The 20,257-nt window shown below is 40.6% G+C and overlaps 2 protein-coding genes across 2 annotated transcripts in view; one reads left to right on the top strand and one right to left on the bottom strand.

Moving 5' to 3' along the window:
- Positions 1-1,344: 1,344 nt before the first annotated feature.
- PWP1 (PWP1 homolog, endonuclein) lies at positions 1,345-19,124 on the top strand. The gene is made up of 15 exons (XM_050323712.1): positions 1,345-1,447; positions 1,537-1,595; positions 2,687-2,841; positions 3,279-3,364; positions 4,623-4,719; positions 6,257-6,367; positions 7,101-7,231; positions 7,821-7,894; positions 10,065-10,161; positions 11,062-11,123; positions 12,851-12,962; positions 14,253-14,343; positions 15,177-15,298; positions 15,770-15,875; positions 16,603-19,124. The coding sequence occupies exons 1-15, from the start codon at positions 1,382-1,384 to the stop codon at positions 16,716-16,718; spliced, it is 1,485 nt and encodes a 494-aa protein (XP_050179669.1). The 5' UTR covers positions 1,345-1,381; the 3' UTR covers positions 16,719-19,124.
- Positions 18,790-20,257, bottom strand: part of PRDM4 (PR/SET domain 4) — a 17,244-nt gene continuing 15,776 nt past the window's right edge. The window contains exon 11 of the mRNA XM_050323700.1: positions 18,790-19,973. Coding sequence (XP_050179657.1) covers positions 19,664-19,973 — 310 coding nt within the window. The 3' untranslated portion in view covers positions 18,790-19,663. The remainder of the gene's footprint in view (positions 19,974-20,257) is intronic.

Here is a 20,257-nt window from a genome sequence, read left to right as displayed (position 1 = left end):
CTCTCTTTTTTTTTTTTTTTTTTTTGGTACTTCTGCTGTTGAGCCTCACCACAGTACACTGCTATTTTGTGATTACGTACACAGCGGGAGGGAAGGGGAAGGTAGAGCATGTGTGCCCCCTCTGGGTATTGGTTCAGTAAAAACAAGTCTGGCTCAGCTGTTTGCTCTGCAAACCTCCACACTGTAAATGTATATATCTGGAAAAAAACCAAACCAAACCAAAAAACCCCCAGACATATCCAGGAACCACAGCCACGGGAAAGTAACCTTGCTTTTTTCCTCTCGGTTGCACAACACTCCCCTCTGCCTGCCCTTTGAGAATAGCATCTGCTTTCACAAAAATTCCCTCAGAATCTGGAGGAAGACTGACAGTCAAACTGCAGCCAATTCACGCATAGGAGGACAAGAGGGATTTCTTGAACACTGTAAGATAAGGTGACCAGAAAAGCAAATAATAGCAGCCCAGCAAAGAGGCAAGCACACAAAAATGCAAGATTGGTAATCACCTAGATCCCAGGTAGAACTGGGTGCCCATGCCCCAGGGTATTACAAGGAAGAGCTGGAAAGGCAAAACTCTTGCCTTGGTATGTTTATATCTATGTTAAGACAAAACACAGCATGTGGGTGAAAAGAACAGGGCAGTGAAGTAGTAGTAATATTTTGATAGATGTCTATTTCTCATGCCAGAACCACAGAAGAATCAGGATAAAAATAATGAAAATGCTATAGTGGTGTTCGTCTAGTGACATGTGGATGAAATAATGTGGCCATTGTGTCTGCCAAGCTGGAGTTTGGTTGCCAACTCCCTGAGCTTTACCCTGGGAAAGCTTCCTTCGCCCAACCCCACTTCCCGTCCGTGTACTTCGCAGTTACCCCCTGAATTAAGATTCTGGCGATGGAAACAGCGGTGATTTCTGCACGCTAGTAAGAGAGTACCTTCCTGTACAATCCAGCTGGTATTTTATGCCTTTCCCCTGATATAAGAAGTCAGGTGGTACGGGACGCTGACACTTGGGAGGGCAAAAAGCAGCCGCTCCTGTGCCGACGCCAGTGCCTCCCAACTTCCCGCACCTCCCTGCTGCTCCTCACTGCGCGCTGGCTTCTTCCCCTGGGATGAAATTCAGAGATCGGTTACAAAACAGGCCTTTCTAAACTTTCCACTAAACTCTGGAGAAGGGGCCGTGTCCCCGCCGTGCCCCTCAGGTGACCCCGCCCCGCCCGCGCAGGCCCCGCCCTTCCCTTGTAGCCCCTCCCTCCCGGCTATCTCGTCGCTCTGTGATGACGCCACCCCGCTGTCCCCGCCCCCGCCGTGGCGGGCGGCCCCTCCCGCTGTGACGTCACTGTTGCGCGCCGGAGCGCGGCACGTGTGGGCGGTGCCGCCATGAGCTGCCCGGTGCCGTGCGCTGCCTGGGTGCGGCGCGGCGTGGCCAGGGAGAGCCCCGACAAGGTGCGGCCGGGGCTGGGGCTGCGGCCGGGCCGGGGAACCCCCGCCCGCTCCCCCCGCCGCCCTCACCCCTCTGTGTGTCCGCCCCGCAGGTGCAGCTCAGCGAGGAGGAGCTGAAGGGTCTCATCGAGGAGGCGCAGGACAGGCTGGGGTGAGCCGGGGCGGCGGGGCGGGGGTGGAATTCCTCTGAGATCAGCTCAGCTCGCCGGAGCGTGGTGCTGAGAACGCCGAAGCTGTGGGCTGTGGTGTTAAACTTGTTTCCCCTTTATGCGTGTGAACTTTCGGCTTTTCGAGTGGTTTCCTTTCTCGTGCTGTTTCAAAAGCGTGGAATGATCTGAGGTGTTGTTTGTTACACAGTCTGTAAAACTTCTGGATGGAAATTTAACGACCATCGGGAACAACCAGAGGTGTTATAAACTATTTATAATTGCTGCTACTTCATATCTGTTACAACACCTCACCATTTTGCCCTGTGCAAAGATCTCAAATCAAACTCAGAGTTTCTCATTATCTTGTTACTTGTCTCTAGTTGTCTTGTTAATATGAAGTGTTTATTTGAGTGAACAAATTAGAAGAATAGGCTTCAGGTATTTAATTCAGGGATCGTATCTGAGAACTGCCTTGGCTCGTTGTTGCTTGGGGATTTTGCATGCAGAGGGACAGAAATGCATTGTATTCAGCAGGGATGAGTTTCTGTGGAGCATATTCCACTGAGACACCTTAGATGTCTGTTGTGTTCTCAACCACTGTTTAATGTTGCATAGTTTACCCCATAAGAAGTAATCTACAAATATCCTTACCTAATGAATTTTAGTTTTTGGTGGTTTTTTTTTTCTTTTATTTATGGAAAGTGTGAGGAAATGAAGTTTTAAAAATCTTAAAGATGTCAGGGCCTGGGCGGCAGGGGGAAAAGGAAGGAAGGAATGAATTGGACACGTGAATACACAGAAGTGAGGTTCAGAAATGTGCAGTTTAGCTTGTTGAGCAAAATTCATGCCACATTTTATCATAAAAGCTTTCAAGGAAAACTTTCTCTGAAAGGCTGAGAATAACAGTGCCTTGTATTTTGGGAAAAGATCGGGAAGGAGTGAACGGATTTCCAAATTATTGGCATAAAGACTTGAAACCCATGCGAACAGCTGGGACTGTGCGCTGAAATCTGGACAGCAGTGCCCTAAGTAGTTACCTGGAAGCATTGTACACGTCTGTCACAGTTTCTCAGGGATGTGTGTCTCTCCACAGGGATGGTGCTGGTGGCAGCAATGAAGGTCAGACGGCAGGGGATGCGAATGTGGCCGTTCCTGGCAGCTCTCAGTCTTCCCATAACAACGGAGACCTGTCTGATCATGAACTGGATGAATATGATTTGGAAAATTACGACAAAGAGGAATACACAGGTAAGAAAAATTTGTACATCAGATATGCAGTGCAAGTGAAGAACCTTTCCACTTCTTGTTGTACTTAAGACCTTAATACCCTAAAAGTACACAGTGTTAAGTTTCAGAGGCTGGAAATTTGCATTTTTAATAATTTGCTCGTCCCAGCTTCAGAAGTCATTTAGAGAGGGAAGCAAATCACTGTCCCTCTCCCTGACAGTAAAACTGAGAGCTTGTTGGAAAGATTGTCACTCCCTCTGCTGTGATGCTGGAGCAGAGCAGCAGAAGTCCCTGAAAACTCTTAAGCAATTTAGCTTACCAAGGTACTTGGGTTTGAAACTTGGAAGTTCATTTAGCCCACTCCTGATATTTTGCAGTATAGGTAATACAGGTAGGATACGGGAGTTCCTGTACCTGTCACTGACACGTCTAAAAAGTGTTCTGAAATTCCCCTCTAGGTGATTTACAACTTGGAGACTCTTTGGCTACTCTGGCAGTATATGGGAGTAATGATAATGATCCTTACATCACTCTAAAAACCACTGTAAGTACTTAAAAAATGTCCAGTATCTTAAACAGCGTAAACTTAAAAATCAGTTGAATTTTCCACACTGCCTCAGGGTCTGTAAGTGCTTGCAGTCCTTTTTCACAGGTGTGCCAGATTTTTGATCAGACTGAACTTTTTTCTTTGTGTACCCCTTCTTTGTGTGCCTTTTGCATTTAAGTCGGAGGTTAAGTGAACTGGCTCGTTATTTAAACCATGCAGAGTGGTTTTTCTCCTGTCTAGTAGGACACAGAAAATGTGTGATGAAATATGATCTGCATTTATTTTGTGTCAGAATAGCTAACTTTTTCCAGATATACAGTAAGTGAACACCTTTTTCTCAGGCCTTTCTTCCTATGCTTAAGTTCTTTCCTCGAATTCTGCAAGTTTTTCAACATGCATTTTGTGTTGTCTTTTGGTGGTACTGTTGAAGACTAAGTATTATGTAACATTAAGTTAATTAATTCAAATAATTGTAGGACTTGATAGAATTCAAATATTGAAATATGCTTGAAGACAATAAAAAAGAAATTAAAAGCTTGCAACGAGAAGTCCCAAAAGTCTTGTACGTGGTGTATATTTGAAGGATGGTACTCTTGTGAGAGACTATTGACTTAGGTACAGTTCTTTGTTTTTCACGAACAGAAAATTCCCAAATGCCTTTTCATTCCTCAGTAACAGTGAATGTCAGACGAGGAGGTCACATCTGTTCTGGTATAGTTAAATGTCCAGTAGAGCTGTGGGCAGTACTTTTTGGGAAATATTTTCCAGGAAATAGACAGTGCTTTGATGCTCTTGGAATTACTTCCTGGATGTGAGGAGCAATTGCAGGATCTTTATTGGGTAAAATGCTGTTATTCTACATAAATGGTCAAGGGGCAGGAGCAAGAGGGAAATAAGCTTGCTTTGTATGTCCTGACTGTGCTTTTCAGCAGTGGGCTGCATCATGATAGCCTTGAAATATGGTTTCATATTTGGTAATTAAAGATGTTTACAAATCCAGGTACGTCCACATACAAATTCCTTCAATTTATTTAATGACTCTATTCAATCTCCCCGGAATCGGGTCTGGTTCCTGCCTTTCTCTGGGTTATCACCATAGGATGGTTTTAGGCAGGTGGGCATTGGGGTGTTGGATTTTGACTGTTTTCTGTTATGGTTAAAAATGACTAATTGATTCAACCTTTTGAGCATGTGTAGTTTTGTGCATTTCCATGCATGGCTCAGCATCCCTTGTCCTCTCCTTTTTGCTGTTCAGGAGCAATATGAACAGGAGGACTTTTTGATCAAGCCCACTGACAATCTTGTCCTTTGTGGCAGAGTTGATAAAGACTGCTGTAGTTTGGAGGTCCATGGTAAGTGAAATAGGATTTGTTCTTTACAGCGAATGTAGTTAATATATCTTGCCTAGCCTGTGCCATATGGTTGTGTCAAAGAGGGAGTGGGTTTGGTTTTGTAGGATTTTTTTCTCCCCTTCTGCTCTGTGTTTTTTCCTTTAGCCACTTTCCAGGAATAGAATATTTCATGTGGAGTTATTGTTATTTAGAGGATAGCTTGCCTCTTTCAGGCTGTATAGCATTTCTTTTCCTTATTTAATTTCTTATGACGCTTAGAAAATACGATGGCATTTTTATTCTTTGAACATACAATCTTTCTTCCAGTCTTACTTTCCATATCCTGCAAGCATCCCCTAGTGGTTTGTTATTTTGTTGGGTTTTTTCCTTCATCTTTCTCCTTGCTGCTTTAAATGGGCTTTCCACTGCTAGGAGTAGAAGAATCAGCACCTTTATCAACATAGTTTTTAGAAGAGATGGTCCTTAATATGGTCTGACAACTGCTTTTTTCTAGCAATAGGTTTAATTGTGCTGTGTAAGAGATTTTACTGTTGCAGCAAGGAGTGCTGAGTGTGCTGAAATTAATCATCTTTTCTTACCATGGTTCTTTCTGGGAGTGGTTCTGCCTACCTGTGCAATGGTCCATGTTTCTGCAAGGGAAATATTTCATTTTAAGCAAGAAACATGACCAAAATGTTTGACAGCATCTCTTCAGATAACAGCATCTTTATTAACTGTGTCATTTTCCCCAGTGTAAACTTGAAAAACAATAGCAAATGCTTCTGCAGTTTCTAACATTGGGTAACCACTTACTTAACGACTAAGACAACTTGGTTAACTGAAAACTTCAGTTAGTTATCTGAACATGTGTCACATGCACTTAAAAATGGCACAGTAATTTTGTGTGTGTGATGGCAGCATATTATTAAAATAATTAATGTTTTTTCTTTGCTATCCACTTAGTAAGTCATTTTATTAAGAGAAAAACAGCTGGCTGCAGGGAATGCTGTGTTTAGGATATGGGTGCTATATCAAAACTCTTCCTGTATCTCAGTACTACCTGCTAAAGGCAGCTTCTGACTTCTTCAGCCTCCTCTGCTTTGGAAATTGTTTGTCTTTTACTTTCATTTCCACTTAAATTTCATCTGGAATTACTTTATTTTTTTTAATTGCTAATTCTGTAAAGTGAATGTCTGAATCTCCATTAATGTCTTCTGATGTAGAAAGTGCTGGATATGGAGCATCTCTTTTGAAGTGATCTTACAAATAAAGTAGTGTGGTGTGCTAGGAATAAAGTATTGCACCTTTGCTGAACTTTTCACTTCTTTATCTAAAGTACATGGGAGAATGTTCATTTTGTGTAATTTTGTTAAGTATAACGTTTGTACTTAGAAGGTCTGGCCTCTACACTAAAACTCTGAACACACTGCAAATTTATGTTCTAGATCTCCTTTACATTTAGTCTTTGCCACGTCTGCCTTTTGCAGAAGTGAAGTGTTTTATAGTTGTTTACTTTTCCTCTGCACTGATGTCTTGTATAACTTCAATTATTTTTCAGTTTATAATCATGAAGAGGACTCATTTTATGTACATCATGATATTATCTTGCCTGCTTACCCTCTAAGTCTGGAGTGGTTGAATTTTGATCCTAATCCAGATGAATCAACAGGTAAATTACAAAGAATACTATAAATGTCCAGTTAAGTAATTTGTACTTGCAAAGTATATAAATGTAATGTTGTCACTAAATGATTTCTTCCAGAGGTATAAACAGAAATAAAACCAAGATGTGAAGAAGGATAAACTGAGTATCAGGTGTTTTGGTTTGGTGATACAGTCATTTTAGTGATGTTTCTGTAACAAGTGATTTGACAAAAATACTGGGTTTATTACAAGTATTTAAGTTATTGTCAATTAGCAGACGAGAGCAAGCTCTTCTATAATCTGCTTTATATTCCATTTGCAAATGAAAGGTTGCATTTGTTTAAATTCATTATGTCCAATGCAATGATTAACTGTAAACTACAGAAAAATTTATATATATTTATGTATTTAGTAATCTTTTTCCTGTGTTTTACAGATACTTTCTTTTCCCATAGTACAGGGGATGTGGTTTTGTTTTGGTTTGTTTTTTCCTTTAAAAACAAACAAAACATGGAACTTTATTCAACTTCTTTGATCAGTTACTTGTACTGAAGGGGAAGAAAACCAAGTCAATTTTTTTTCTGGCAACTGATATTTTTTGATTGCTCTTTGTCAGTTATAAAGATCAAATATGTTCAAATAAAAGATTGTGGCACATAAGTTCTATTTAATCAAAGAAATAAGCAACAGCTGGATTGCCAAATATGATGTTTCATAAATCTAAATCAGTGTGGTTGAATTTGGGTTTCTGCTTGTAGGAAATTATGTTGCAGTGGGTAACATGACCCCAGTTATTGACGTTTGGGACCTTGATGTAGTAGAATCCCTAGAACCAGTGTTTTCTCTTGGAGGCAAGAAAGAGAAAAAGAAGAAAAAAAAAGGAAAGAAAGTAAGTATTGTAAAATTATTTGTCTGCTTGGATGGATGAAACTTAGGGTAGAGAGAATGCAGGTTTTTTTTCCTACAGTATTTGAAATGCTAATTGTTCTTTGAGTAATTAAAGCCTGGAATTAAGAGCAGAACAGGAGTGAGGTGGCTTATGGTTGATTTCCAGTTGCTGTCCCAGTAAGCTTTGAATCTTAACCATTTGAAATTAGAATTTCCAGGAGCTGGCAGTTACAAGGACCTAAAGCTCAGTTAACTGGGAGGTGAGAGAGGGAGCTGCCAGGAGTGTTTAGAAACAAGCTGAAGAAGTTGCATGTTAGCTGGAAACAATGAGATTTCTTTTACAAGCCCGAAGGGAATAACCAGTTCTGTGAGCCCCACCAGCTGTGAATGGAGCAATCTGAGATCTGGGGTAGGAGGCAAGGTGCAGGCAGTGCAGAGGCAGTTCTCTCCAAAGCTGTGTTACAGCAAGGGAGAGTAATTTAATATGAACTTGTTTGTGAAGACATTAACGAATTCATGCTAATGTGGAGTGATGCTTGTTTTGCACTGAAGCTGTAATTTTCAAGTTTATGTTGTATGTGTGTACACAGAGTTTATCTTCAGAGGGGACCGTGGAAGGACATACTGATGCTGTGCTTGATCTTTCCTGGAATAAACAAAGCAGGTAAAAGAACGCTTGTATACCAATGGATGTTACAAATTTACATTCTTAATTAGGCACACAATTTGCACTCAAAATCCAAAAACTTGAAAGCCTTGCTGAAATGAATCCATTCTTAAAAATACACCCCCATTTTATTCTTTTTTTAAACCAGAACTCTTGATTATTTTTTTTAAAGTACTTATATATTGCTGCAGATCACTTTTTATTTGCAGGTTGTGCAGCCAAAGGCAGGGCAGAGGTGGATCTGAGCCATTTGATAAATCGCCTACATTTCACATGTACAAGACTGGAGAAGCAGAAGGGCTGCCCAGAGCTGTACTGATCTGGCAGTGACCTAAGACACCATTTCACGAGATACAAGTAGATTTATAGAAGAAGGGTTTTGCTATTCTGTTTTTTTCCCCTCTGGCTTTTGCCCCAGAGCTGTGAACAGAAGAGAGAGTGTAACAGCCCTAATAGCACAGTTACAGAAATGAAATGCCTTTAGCCTTTGGGTTATCCTTGGCAGAGAGAACTCCCTGTTGCCTGAATGAACTAGCAGTGAAGTGCTGCTATTGAAGCAACACAAAGCTGGCCCGTCTGGGGCCAGAGGTCAAGGACAACGTGCTGACTGAAGTGAAGATGCTGCTGTGTTTTTATCACTTAGGTGGTTGTTAACAGTTCATCTGTCAGAGGATCCTCAGCATGGGTCTTGAAACTGCTCCAGTCAGACACAGGCTAATCTATTTTGTTTGTAAATTTTTTAATTTTTCTATTCCTGTTGTCAGAGATGCCTCTTCCTCTGAAGATGAGCGTAGTCAACTCTGAATACTGTGATGGGCAGGTGTAAGCCTTCACTTGTAATGCTTTCTTATCTAGATACTACAGAAGGAAACACCCACGTGGACCTCAGTAAATGTACATAAATAACACTCTTAATTTACAGTGTTGTGTCTATTGTTCTTAAATTATACATGTGGACAAAGAATGTAGTGATCAGTCCATCAGTCTTACAGAAAGAGTAGATTTCATGTACCCAGAAATGATTGTCTGGTAATAATATGTAGACAAGTATAGAAAAAATTATGGTTTCAGTTGCTAAGTGTCTGAAATGCAGTCATTCTGTAACGTGCTGAGTTACAATTCATTGATCTTGGTAGATCTTTCAGGAAATAAAAACAGCCCTGAAGAGGGAAGGTTATGGACAAAACGAGGAACTCCTTGGAGCAGCTTATATTTCAAATGGGGTTTTTTTGTTGTTTCTTTCTTTTAAGCAAGACATGTTATGACAGCTCTCTACAAATAACTTTCTGCCTGTAGGTCACAATGGTGTTACTGTAAAATGTTCTTACAGCCTTCACTGTGCATTTTCTTAACTTTCCCTTGTAACATATTGCTTGGGAAAACAGCATTTTCAGGAGAATGTTAACTCTTTCAGTCAGAAACACTTGGTTAATGTAAAAAGGGGAGGGAGAAGCAGTTTCAGTCAGAAGGAACGTGTTGAGGTATTAGATCTGATTTTAAGAACAGTGAAGCAGTGGTAGAAATTGTTCTGTGTATTTGACAGGCCTTTGGGAATGTTTTGATTTTTTTTTTTTCTGATTCAACTTCTAAACTGTTTATAGCTCTTAACACAATTGGTCTAATTCAAGTTGAAATGGTGGGGTCAGTAAACTAACAAATTTTAGTGATTACCTTCAGCAGTCTATGAAGGGTGTACTGTGTTGGGTCTCTAGTAGTTATATAAACAGTCAGATATTAGCAAAATAGCTTTAAGAACAGGTTTGTCTGGCTCTTGGCTGTATGCAAATAAAACTAAGTTGCATATGTAATAGTAGTAAAATAGTATTTAATGTCAAAGGAAAGAAAGTGCCTTAAAGCCTTTATTACTTTGGGGTTTTTTGAGAAATCTTCGAGTAAATGATACTTTAAGTGATGTCAGGGGGAAATACAAGCAGAGCTGTCGTTGTTGGTATGAGTGTTCTACTAATGTAATGTAATTTAGCCTATTTGCAGTCTTTACTTGCAACTTACAATTGCCTTCCAGGAGTTAATCCTCAGGCTTGAGAGACACAGTCTATAGACCAGAGTGTACTTGCTCTCAGAGTTGGGCTCTATATGTATTTTGGATTTTTCACCATTATTTATTTGCATAAAGACTTTTAACACTGATTTTTTGGTGCATTATCAGGAATGTTTTAGCAAGTGCATCTGCTGACAATACTGTGATTCTGTGGGATATGTCTGTGGGTAAGCCAGCAGCCAGCCTGACGCTGCATACAGACAAGGTATGTAATAATTGCTGTGTTTCGGTAAAATACAGAGGAAAAAAATAACTTCAGTTTTTCCTTAACTGCTTGGTACTGAACCCTTAGAACAACAATTCTGTAATTTTCTAACAAATGTGCAGAATTGTTTAAGTTTCTTAATTAGTTGCTTTTGCAAACAACACTGTATTTGCTTTTTAAAATGTTGTCTAACTCATCCTTTAGAAAGTTAGCAAAGATTTACAGCAGTTTTTAAAATGCCTTTTTGTGAAAGCCCTAATGATGGAGAATCTAATAATGCTGGTAAAAGCTACAAAAATAGATGTCTGAGCAGAGGTCAAACTGTAACTCTCTCTTAAGGGAACAACGAGTGTCAGTTACAGTTTGTTCTAGGTGAAAAAGGTTTAAAATAAATGATACTAAAATACCACAGTGATGGGTACTTCAGAAATGAATTAATCTCATAGTAATTAAAATGTGAAGGCTAGCTATTAATAGTTGTAACCTTATTTTGCTTCTTAACAAAGTCACTGCCCTTGACAAACTCTTGATGTTCATTTTCTGTTAACATCTGCTTTTTTTCCCCCCATACTGGAAACAGATATTACTTTACCTCCTCCAGCGATTTTTTTTTTGTTGGTTTTTTGGGGTTTGGTTTGGTTTGTTTTGTTTTACTCTAGGGCAGAAAGGGGGCAGGGGATCCTGTTCAGTTACATTATATTGGAAAGTATCTTGTTTCCACCTGGTGGGGGTGTTTGAAGCAATGTGCATCTCTTGCGCTATTTTATGAGCAGAGTATCAACAAGCTCACGAGGATAGTTTTTTGGGGGGAAAATGTGCTGGCTTGGGGAAGGGGTGATTGTGCTTTGTTCCAAGAAAGTTCCTGTGTATGTGTGTTATATAAAATCTTGCATTATCCAGGTGCAGACATTGCAGTTTCATCCGTTTGAAACTCAGACCCTTATTTCTGGATCTTTCGATAAGTATGTCGGGGTAATGTTTTCAAATGTTGCACGCAGGGAGGGTATTCGTATTCAATTAAGCCCGTTAGGTTGTCTTGTGTTTTCTTTTTAATTTTTTTATAACTCTGCCTATTTGAGTAATGCTGTTATTTTTTTCCAGCAAGCTAGCCAGGTTTGTATGTGGACAAAATGTAGTTTTCCTTACCTCTTTTTTGGAGGCAGCCAAATGCTTTAACCATCTGGACTGACATTTTCTGTGCCAGGTGTCTGTTCCAGACTGAATTTATTTCTTTATTTGTCCTTATGGGATTTTCTGCATTTTAAGTGTGTCACTTTTTATTCCCATGAAAACTTGCCCAGGTTTTGCCAACCTGTAAGGCCAGGGCAGGGGCACGAGGGACTTTAAAATCCCAGACCACTCCCTACAGCTTCTCTAGCCATGCCATAGCCAAAGTGTAAAGGGCTGTCTCCTCTGATTGCAGCCTGGATATGCTCAGAAAAGGTTTGTGTCTGCAAGCTTGGACTAACTCTGTAACTGCCAGTTCTTACAAGCCCTGCCAGCTAAAAAACTTCCTCTCTGTTCTCCCATCTCAATGGGGTAACTTTAAGTTTTGTTCTATAACCATGATTTTCTTAAGTTGAATTTTTTTATTCTGCTTTTAAGACTTTGTCCTTGTGTTAAAATATTTATAGACTTGTCAGTCTTCAGCCAAGCCTTCGTGTTCCCTGGCTTCTGTTACGCTCTTGCTGCATCTGCTTAAGTGAAAGTATCGGAGAAAAACCTTTTGCTGCTTGTTAGGAAGCTGCTTCTCTTTATTTCCTTTCCCTCACCTTCCTTTGATAAAAGGAAGCATAAAGTCCAAATGCTGAGACCAGCTAGTCGATCCCTCTTTGGCTATCCCTTTGATACCACGGACCTCTATAAACCAGTAGACTGCCTTTGTGGATTTTTCCTGCAGAGCCTTGCCAGGACTGCAGGCTATTCAGTGAATATTGGCAGATGACTTCATAGCCTGAAAATCAGACTGTTAAAAAAGGTGTTGTGTAAAATGCCTGGTGAAAGAGCTTTTGCTTTAATTATGGCATAGGGTGGGAGCAGGTTCCACTGTGGATGTTGATCGTGGTGAGATGTCGCTGCACTTGACATGACCACTCCTCCCTTGCATTTGCACCCTGGAACTTTTTGAGTTGGGACAGATTCTGCAGCCACTGGGCTCAGCACGTGTCTGTAAAGAACCCCAGAGGACCCACTAACTTCCATCCACACTCTCCTTTTTGGAGTGGTGTTTCTCTAAGTACTTGTAAAGACTGGGGTTTTTTTTTTTTAATTTCTTTTTATTAAAGCATATTTGAAAATTGTTAATATGTATCACAAAATTATTTTCTAATTAGTACATCATTACTTGACTTTACTGAAGTCTGTTCATAATTAAGTGATATATTTGCATAATTATGGTCTCCTATGTGGTAAGTATCTTACATATTGAGTAAATTCAAGCTCTGTTTGCTTAGTTTCAATAGAACGGCTGTTCATAACCAAGACGAAACTTTGAAGTACATGGAAAAAGCTTGTGCTTATCTGCGAGATTTTAATCTGTTATTGAATTGGAAGACTAAATGGTGAAGTTGTTTCCGTTTTAATTACATGGAGCTTCTTTAGATGCCAGTGGTAAAACAAACTATGTCACAAAGTGCTCTGCCCTGATTTTTGTTTTCTAAATTTTATTTCCTGTCCCTTTTTCCCATAGATCAGCGGTGCTGTATGATTGCAGAAACCCCCAAGATAACCATCGAGTGTGGAGGTTTAGTGGTCAGGTTGAGAGAGTCATTTGGAATCACTTTTCACCTTGTCATTTCTTAGTGAGTACATGCTCTTCTATTCTTGGGCTGTTTTAATCTGTATTTTTGTGTTCATACTGTTTCTGAATCATAACAGAGCTGATGGACAGTTATGTGGTTTGTGCTGCTTTTTATGAAAATGCAGTCTAGGGGAGGATGTTTTTAAGCAGTTTTTTCAATAGGTATATTGGGACCAGCTACTTATTTGGTATCCTCATTGTGACAGTAGAAAAGGTATTGATGCTGCTCCTTTTACACTCCGGAGGTGGCGTCTGTGTCATGTTGTTACAGTGTTCAGTGGCCAGGATATATTTTTCTCTGCATAGTTGCTGTTGTGTTTCATGTAACGAGGCAGCTGCTCCTGAGAAGTAGCTCATTAGCACTAAGATCCCGAATGTTGATCCAGTGTTTCAAGCCAGCGCTAGAGGGCACTGTCCTCCTGGCTGGTATGGAACGATCCACTTGTTTCGGTCGGAAAAGACTTCCGAGGTCAAGTCCAACCATTAACCCAGCACTGCCAAGTCCACCACTAAACCATGTCCATAAGTGCCTCATCTACATGGCTTTTAAATACCTCCAGGGGTGGGGATTCCACCACTTACCTGGAAGCCTGTGCCAGTGCTTGACAACCCTTTCAGCAGGTTTTTCTTAATATCCAATCTAAACCTTCCCTGGTGCAACTTGAGGCATTTTCCGTTATCCTATTGTTACCTGGGAGAAGAGACCAACCCCCACCTAGAGTATAGAGTAGAAGTACCTTGGTTTTGTCAGGATTTTTACAATAGAACTTTTCAACATAATTTAAAAAGAAATCTTTATCATCTCAGTGGCTGTCTAGTCCTCTGTTGCTTTGTGTATATAGCCAGCAGAAGTGGTTGCTCAGTTCTGTTGGGTTTATGATGCAGATCTCTCGGTATAATCACACTTAGCTTTGCACAGGACCACTGGATGGCTCCAAAAACTTTGAACTGGCAGTGAAGAGACTAAAAGCTTTGTATTTCATTGCCTAACATGGGGGCCAAGCTTATCAGAGCAACTGTCTTCAAAGTACACTTCAAGAAATCTATATATGATTAAGATTTCCCTCTAATTCAGTGCAGCATAGTTTAGGTACACAGAATGGCTCAGGCAGCAAGTGGATGGAGTCTGACTTTGGAGGCTCAGGCCTGGGAAGAGTATAACATGCCCTACAGAGCAGTGTCTGCCTCAGATCACAGGGATTTATTAGAGGGTGGGTGTTATTTCATAGGAAGTTTTTTTCCAAATGAATGACAATGATTGTTTGTTTTTTAAATGTTGTGGTTTCCTCAGGCAAGCACAGAGGATGGTTTTGTGTACTGTCTGGATGCTCGTTCTGATAAGCCCCTGTTTACTCTGAAAGCCCACGATGAAGAGGTGTCAGGTAAATCGTCTGTGTGTCCTGTTTGTCCCCAGGGGCAAGGCACATCTGGAAGATGCCTTTAACCTACAGGACTGAGGTGGTACTGATTCCTTGTTTAACAAATAAGTCACGCGTGCTAATCATGGTAGCTGGCATGTGAAACAAATCTCTGCTGAGAAGCCATTGTAAGCTAAGTAATTTAACAAGAGTGAACTTTCCTCAGTGACTGTGGTGAGTAAGCATGTAAAAACAGACTAATTCACTTGGGACACACTCCTTGTGGTTTGGTTTTGGTTTTTTTGGATGAGAAAATACAAAAATTATGGAATCCGGTCTAGGATTATGAACTATAATGTTTACCTCCTACCTCTGTAATTATTTTATACTGACATTCACTCTGAGAATGATTTAGGTATGGCACACGGGAAGGTCTTCACACTGCCTCCTTTAGGCTACTTTAATTTGATCAGTGTAGGAGCTTCCAAAAAGGAACTTGAAGTCCCTGATCAGATGTCTAAAATGAGATTGTATGAATATGTCCCATCATCTTGGACAGCAAGCAAGATGGTCTTTGCAAAAGAATGAAGAAAGCTACTTGGAGAAGCAGATAATGTGAAGGAAGAAGTAGAACAAGCACGTCATGGCACTGTTACTGTTGGATTGAGAGACAAAATAGGCCTACGTGATTCTTTTTGGTCTCCCTACAGGGAGCAGGATAAAAATTTCATATTTTGCTCCTTTGTGCTGGAATTGAGTTTAGTGTGAGGAGAATGCTAAGGTTGTTCTCCTGACTTCACTTCAAAATGTATCCTCATCTCTGTGGTTCTCACATGGCTGCACTCTTAATCTTCCAGGGCTACAACTAAGCAGTCAAGTCAAAGGATGCCTTGTGACATCATCTGCTGACAAATATGTGAAAATTTGGGACATCCTGGGAGACAGACCAAGTTTAATCCATTCCAGGGATATGAAAATGGTATAGTAATATTTATTTCTTGATTCCAATAAGTTTTATATATAAACTATGTCTGCTTATTCTTTTTTTGTCTAGTTTGAATCTTGTTTTACCTAACATATTTTAGGGAAAAAAACACCATCTGTATATTCTGGGTAAATCATTCTCATTACAGTGCAGTATTCAACTTGGAACTGGCAGACTGCTTCAAAGCCTCAGACTCAAATTCCAGATAGAATGTTCTGAGTAGAACTATAGGTGCTCAAACCTGCACCTGCCACATTCAAGACAAAGATGTGATTTACTGTTTATAATTAGCAGCTCTTGACTTTCATTTTGTGTCTTTACAAAAGAAGTTTCGGGAAACTTGAAGAGTTTTGTTAACATTTGTTACAACTTGCTCGGTAGAAAGTATTTTCAGATGACAAATTCATTTTAGGATGATATTTGAAAAAAAAAAAAAAAATCCTCTTCTTTCTTCCACTCTCCCAGGGTGTTCTCTTCTGTGCTGCTTGCTGCCCTGACTTCCCGTTTGTTTTTGCCTTTGGAGGAGAGCGAGAAGGGCTGCGTGTTTGGGATATAAGCAAGATTTCTGCAGGTAATGTTCTCGTTTCTTTGAATATTGTGGTTCTCCCCTTGCCTGCAGGATGTATTTGTATTCAGTAATGTAGTGTGTCTCTGAGAGAAACTGTAAGTTAGTATTTTTACATACCCCATGACTGGTTATGTGTTCACGTTCTCATCTTCAAAAAGTTGTGGTTTTTTTCTCTAAACTGGAGAACTGTTTGAGATGATTTATTTTCTTGTAGCTGAAGTGTAACAACTGATTTCTTATATCTATGTTTAATTTTTTTCTTAATGTTCCTGGTGTAATCAGGTATCACATTCTTTGAGTACTTGTGGGAATAAAAGTGAGGACTGGGTTGATAAGTTATTGTAGCTACATGTAACTAAAGGGCATGAATTTTTGGAGAAGGTTTTTAAGAGCTTGGTGGAAACCAGAGAGACTAAAACCAGAAATGAATTAAACTTAATGCTGTGCTCTTCAAACCTCATCCATTTCACAGTACTTGGGTACAGAATTATGCAGAGGGAAACCTCTAGATGCTCTGGGGGAAAAAACAACAGAAATTGTAATAAAGTATCATATGCAGATGATTTTTCTGACACGTAGCCTTCAACTCCCTACTTGGGGCAAGGGGAAAAGCTTTGAAACTGCACCAGGTTAGGACTTCCATTCCATTTCATGGTGTTCACTGTGCTCTACCTGCTGTACTCGTCTCTGGGAGAGTAACATGTAAGCAATCCTCTGTTTTGTCTTGCAGTGAATGAAGTTTTTGGAAACAGAGAGAGACTGGTTCTGGCTAGTGCCAACTCCGTGGCTTCCAGCTCCACAGCCAGCAGGAACAGCAACGACTCGGAGACAGCAATGGAGTCATGATGGACCAAACATCAAAAAAATGGAGTAATTAATGGGACTATGACTAATGTATATTCTACAAATGCCTGTTAGGTGAGAGTTCACGGAAATGGCTCTGGTGTTTTGCAGTCTGCAGGCTTCTTCATCTCAGACGCGGTGGTGTGGTTAAGCTCTTAAGTTCCTGCCTCTTATTTCTGGCTTTGAAAGATTAAATCACTTGCTTTTGCCTGAGATGATGATCCCTGAAACAGGGGCTACCATGTGTAAAGCTGACATATGAAATGCAACAGTCACTAGAAAAGCATTCTGTGGCTACCAGAAGTTTGTTAAATACTGCAAAGGTTTTGATCTTCTATCTTCTAAGGGCCCAAGAAAAAATACTTCACGTGACAGTTGTGTAATAAATAAACAAAAGCTGAATGAAATGACAAGTGTAAATAGATAATTTATCCTTGAGGCTAGGCTTATAGATTTCTAATACAAATTTTAAAATATCTTCCATGTAACTTTTTAAATCTTAAGAGTAGTTCTCAGGCAATAAATAGTGTCCCCAAGTAGAATCTTGAAATGTATTTCTAACATTCAGCTAACCAATATCAAACCAGAAATATCCCAGCTCCATCCATCAAGACTGGGTGTTTCTTTTGCCTGGTTCCACAGCACCTGAAGCCAACTGATGTTGCACATGGTATTGAGTTTTTCTTCAAGCTCCAACTGTAATATACTTTAAGAGAATTTGAACTGAAAGAAGGAGCTGCTACTTGGAAAGGATGAGAAGCTGTCAGGACACAAAGTGAGGGCTGGGATCTCAGCAGGTCCCTGTCTCTGGTGAAAGCTCTGTGTTACGTACTCGTGTTCGTCACTTCGCCCAGGCATTTATGCCCAGCACCTGAAGGCACAGGAACGTTTTGAGTCTCAGCCAAACCACCAGCTAATGCACTTTGTTTCCAGCATCAGGAACCTAATCAAGGATTGTGACTCCAACAATTTCCTTGCATTTAAAGTGGAACACCCAAGTGCCTTACCCCAGGCCAAGAAGTTAAATGATCCTCTTACCCTCCTGTGAAGTGCTTCCCACTCCGAAGGTGTCTGCAAAATGCCCTGGGTATTAAAGCTACTGCTATCAAAGCAGCTGTACTGTCACGGCTCATAGCTGACAAGCGCTTCCCACTGCTTTCCACCCTAACACGCTGTAACTCACTCCGGTGAGATGAGGCAGGTAAATTGTATCACTACAAACTGCAGATGGGAAAAAGGGTGGGGAAAAGGGCTGGAGCTTTCCTTCCTATCCCTCGAGGGTAAGTAAGTGGCTGCTTCTAAATCCACTTCAGCTGTTTCTAGTCTGGTGACAGGTGTTCAGCATGGCTCTGCAGGAACCAGGAATATTCAGGATGGGTTGGAATTCCTGCCTTCCTCCTGTCTCCGCCAAGCAGTAGTGAGTGATGTGTGGAAGCACCAGAACAACTTCTGTTCAAGTGCTCTCCAGTGAAAAGCTTGAAGTTTTTTAAAGCTTTAATTTGAAATAAATGCTTTGTGTTAAGCTCTTTGAGGGTAGTGATTTCTCTTATACCTCTAGCATTATAATTGGCACTGTAGCTCTAGAAGTTGCTTTTTGTTTTAGGAAGAAACTGCATCACTGGAAGCAACACATCTTTCCCTTAACAAAATCCCACAACTTGTCTCTGGAGCTTTTTAGTCACATAGTGATCTGAGGGCAAGCATTTTTTGTTAAGAACCCTGGGAGCTCTCAAGGAAATATGGGGGACAGAGAAAAGTACAGCTGAGCTTGGGCCCTTTAGGGCAAGAAGCAGAGCCTCTTTCACAAGGGAACCTCCAATTACCTTGTCAAGAAAACAGAGCTCAGCTGACTCTTCTTTTGCAGCACAGCCAGAGAAATGACACAGCAAATCTGCAGGGCTTAAAGACCAGTTCTTCAGCTGCACCTGTTCATGGAGGTGCTCCTATCTGTACCCTCTCATATCCCAGGAAAGCTTGTGAGAGGCAGATGATTAAAAAGTGTTGTTATTTCTCTTAGCGTATTTATAGAAATAGGAACTTTTTTTCAGAATACGTAATTATTAAAAAAGCAACATTTGAGAAGAGCCACATTTTTAATTATTTCAAAAGAAAACAACCAAGTAATAATCTTCATTCCATAAATAATATTAGCAGCAAACCCTCCCATCATTCTAGGTGGTAAAAGGTTTACAGCACAAGGAGTAATGTATACTGTAAACACTGCCTGATCGTCTGTAAGCCTTGTCCTTACTGAGTCTATACAGTCTTTATCTCTTCACCTGCTTACACATTCTAGTGAACTCGAGGGAGAGGAGGCAATAACTGTTATCCAAAAGCCAATCTTTGATTCTCTGTAGTGGGGTAATGGCAGTGTTTGCAAGGGCTGATTTCACTGGCCTTTCTTTTTTTTTTTTAAATAAAAGAGTTTTGTTTTAAGAAGGAAACCTGAGCATTGTTAAGTTTTTGCTTTGTGCCAAACCACATCCTTCAGTTAAAAGGTTTTAAAGAAACAAAATACACCAACAGCCACCACCATTTTTTGTTTGTTTCTCTTCATGTCATGGCTTGGGCAGTTAAGGACAGTTGGCTTACAGGTCACTGCAATCGCTCAACTACATTTCTGGTTTGTGGCTTTTTGCTTAAAGGGCTATGCAAGGTGTGATGTGTCCCAACACTGGATGGATTAATCTGAGTGATTTGGAAAAGAAGTATGCACAGCATGGGTGAAAAAAATCTCTTTGCCTCACATTTCCTTCTTAGCAACTCTTCACTTGTACAGGCATGATCCAGTCTCGTTCAGTGTTTTGGCTACAGAGTATATTAAGTGGTGGTAGTGTGGAGACCAAAACAGAAGGAAAACTCCTCACCTGACACACATTGTTGACTGGGGAAACAAGGAAGAGGGTTTTTTCCTTTCCTACTTATCCAAGAAAATGCCCCTCTCTTCTTCATTTGTGTCCAGAGAGGGCATCACCTGTTGAATAGACTCCGTTATTAATCCTACAGTCTTCAGTCCTCATAGAGTCTATTAATTCTTCCTCTGAATCCTCCTCCTCTTCCTCCTCTGGGGCTGACAAGCTGGATGTGGGGCCTTTACATATTTTTAGGTGGCGAGTGAGGTGATATTTGGTTAAATAAGCCTTGGAACATTTTTCACAGATGTAGTCCCTCTTTCCTTCATGTGAATTGAGATGCTTCTTCAGGTGATTTGTCCTCAGAAACAGCTTGTCACACTTGGGGCACTTGATCTGCCGTTCTCTGCAAGACATAAGACAGTGAGTTTGCTCCTGCAAGGCAGCTGATACAGTATTAAAATACTGGTTAAGGCCCATGCTTTGGCAAGAGCAGAGATGTTGCCCTGATGGAAATGCAACAAATTCTGCAGATGACAATGCAAAATACCTCCCAGCAGTAGTGCTCCTGCCTCAGGCTCTAGGAACAAGCAGCCAGGCAAGTCTGTCTGTCTGTCTGTCTCTCTCACTCATGCTCCCTGCAATACACTGTCTCCTGGGCAGCATGACAGAAGCAGCAGTGGATTCCAA

This window comes from Myiozetetes cayanensis, unplaced genomic scaffold (assembly GCF_022539395.1).
Source record: "Myiozetetes cayanensis isolate MyiCay16 unplaced genomic scaffold, myiCay2020 scf3, whole genome shotgun sequence".
Lineage (NCBI taxonomy): Eukaryota > Metazoa > Chordata > Aves > Passeriformes > Tyrannidae > Myiozetetes > Myiozetetes cayanensis.
Note: the sequence above shows the minus strand (reverse complement) of the source record. Positions and strands in the feature narration are given on the sequence as shown.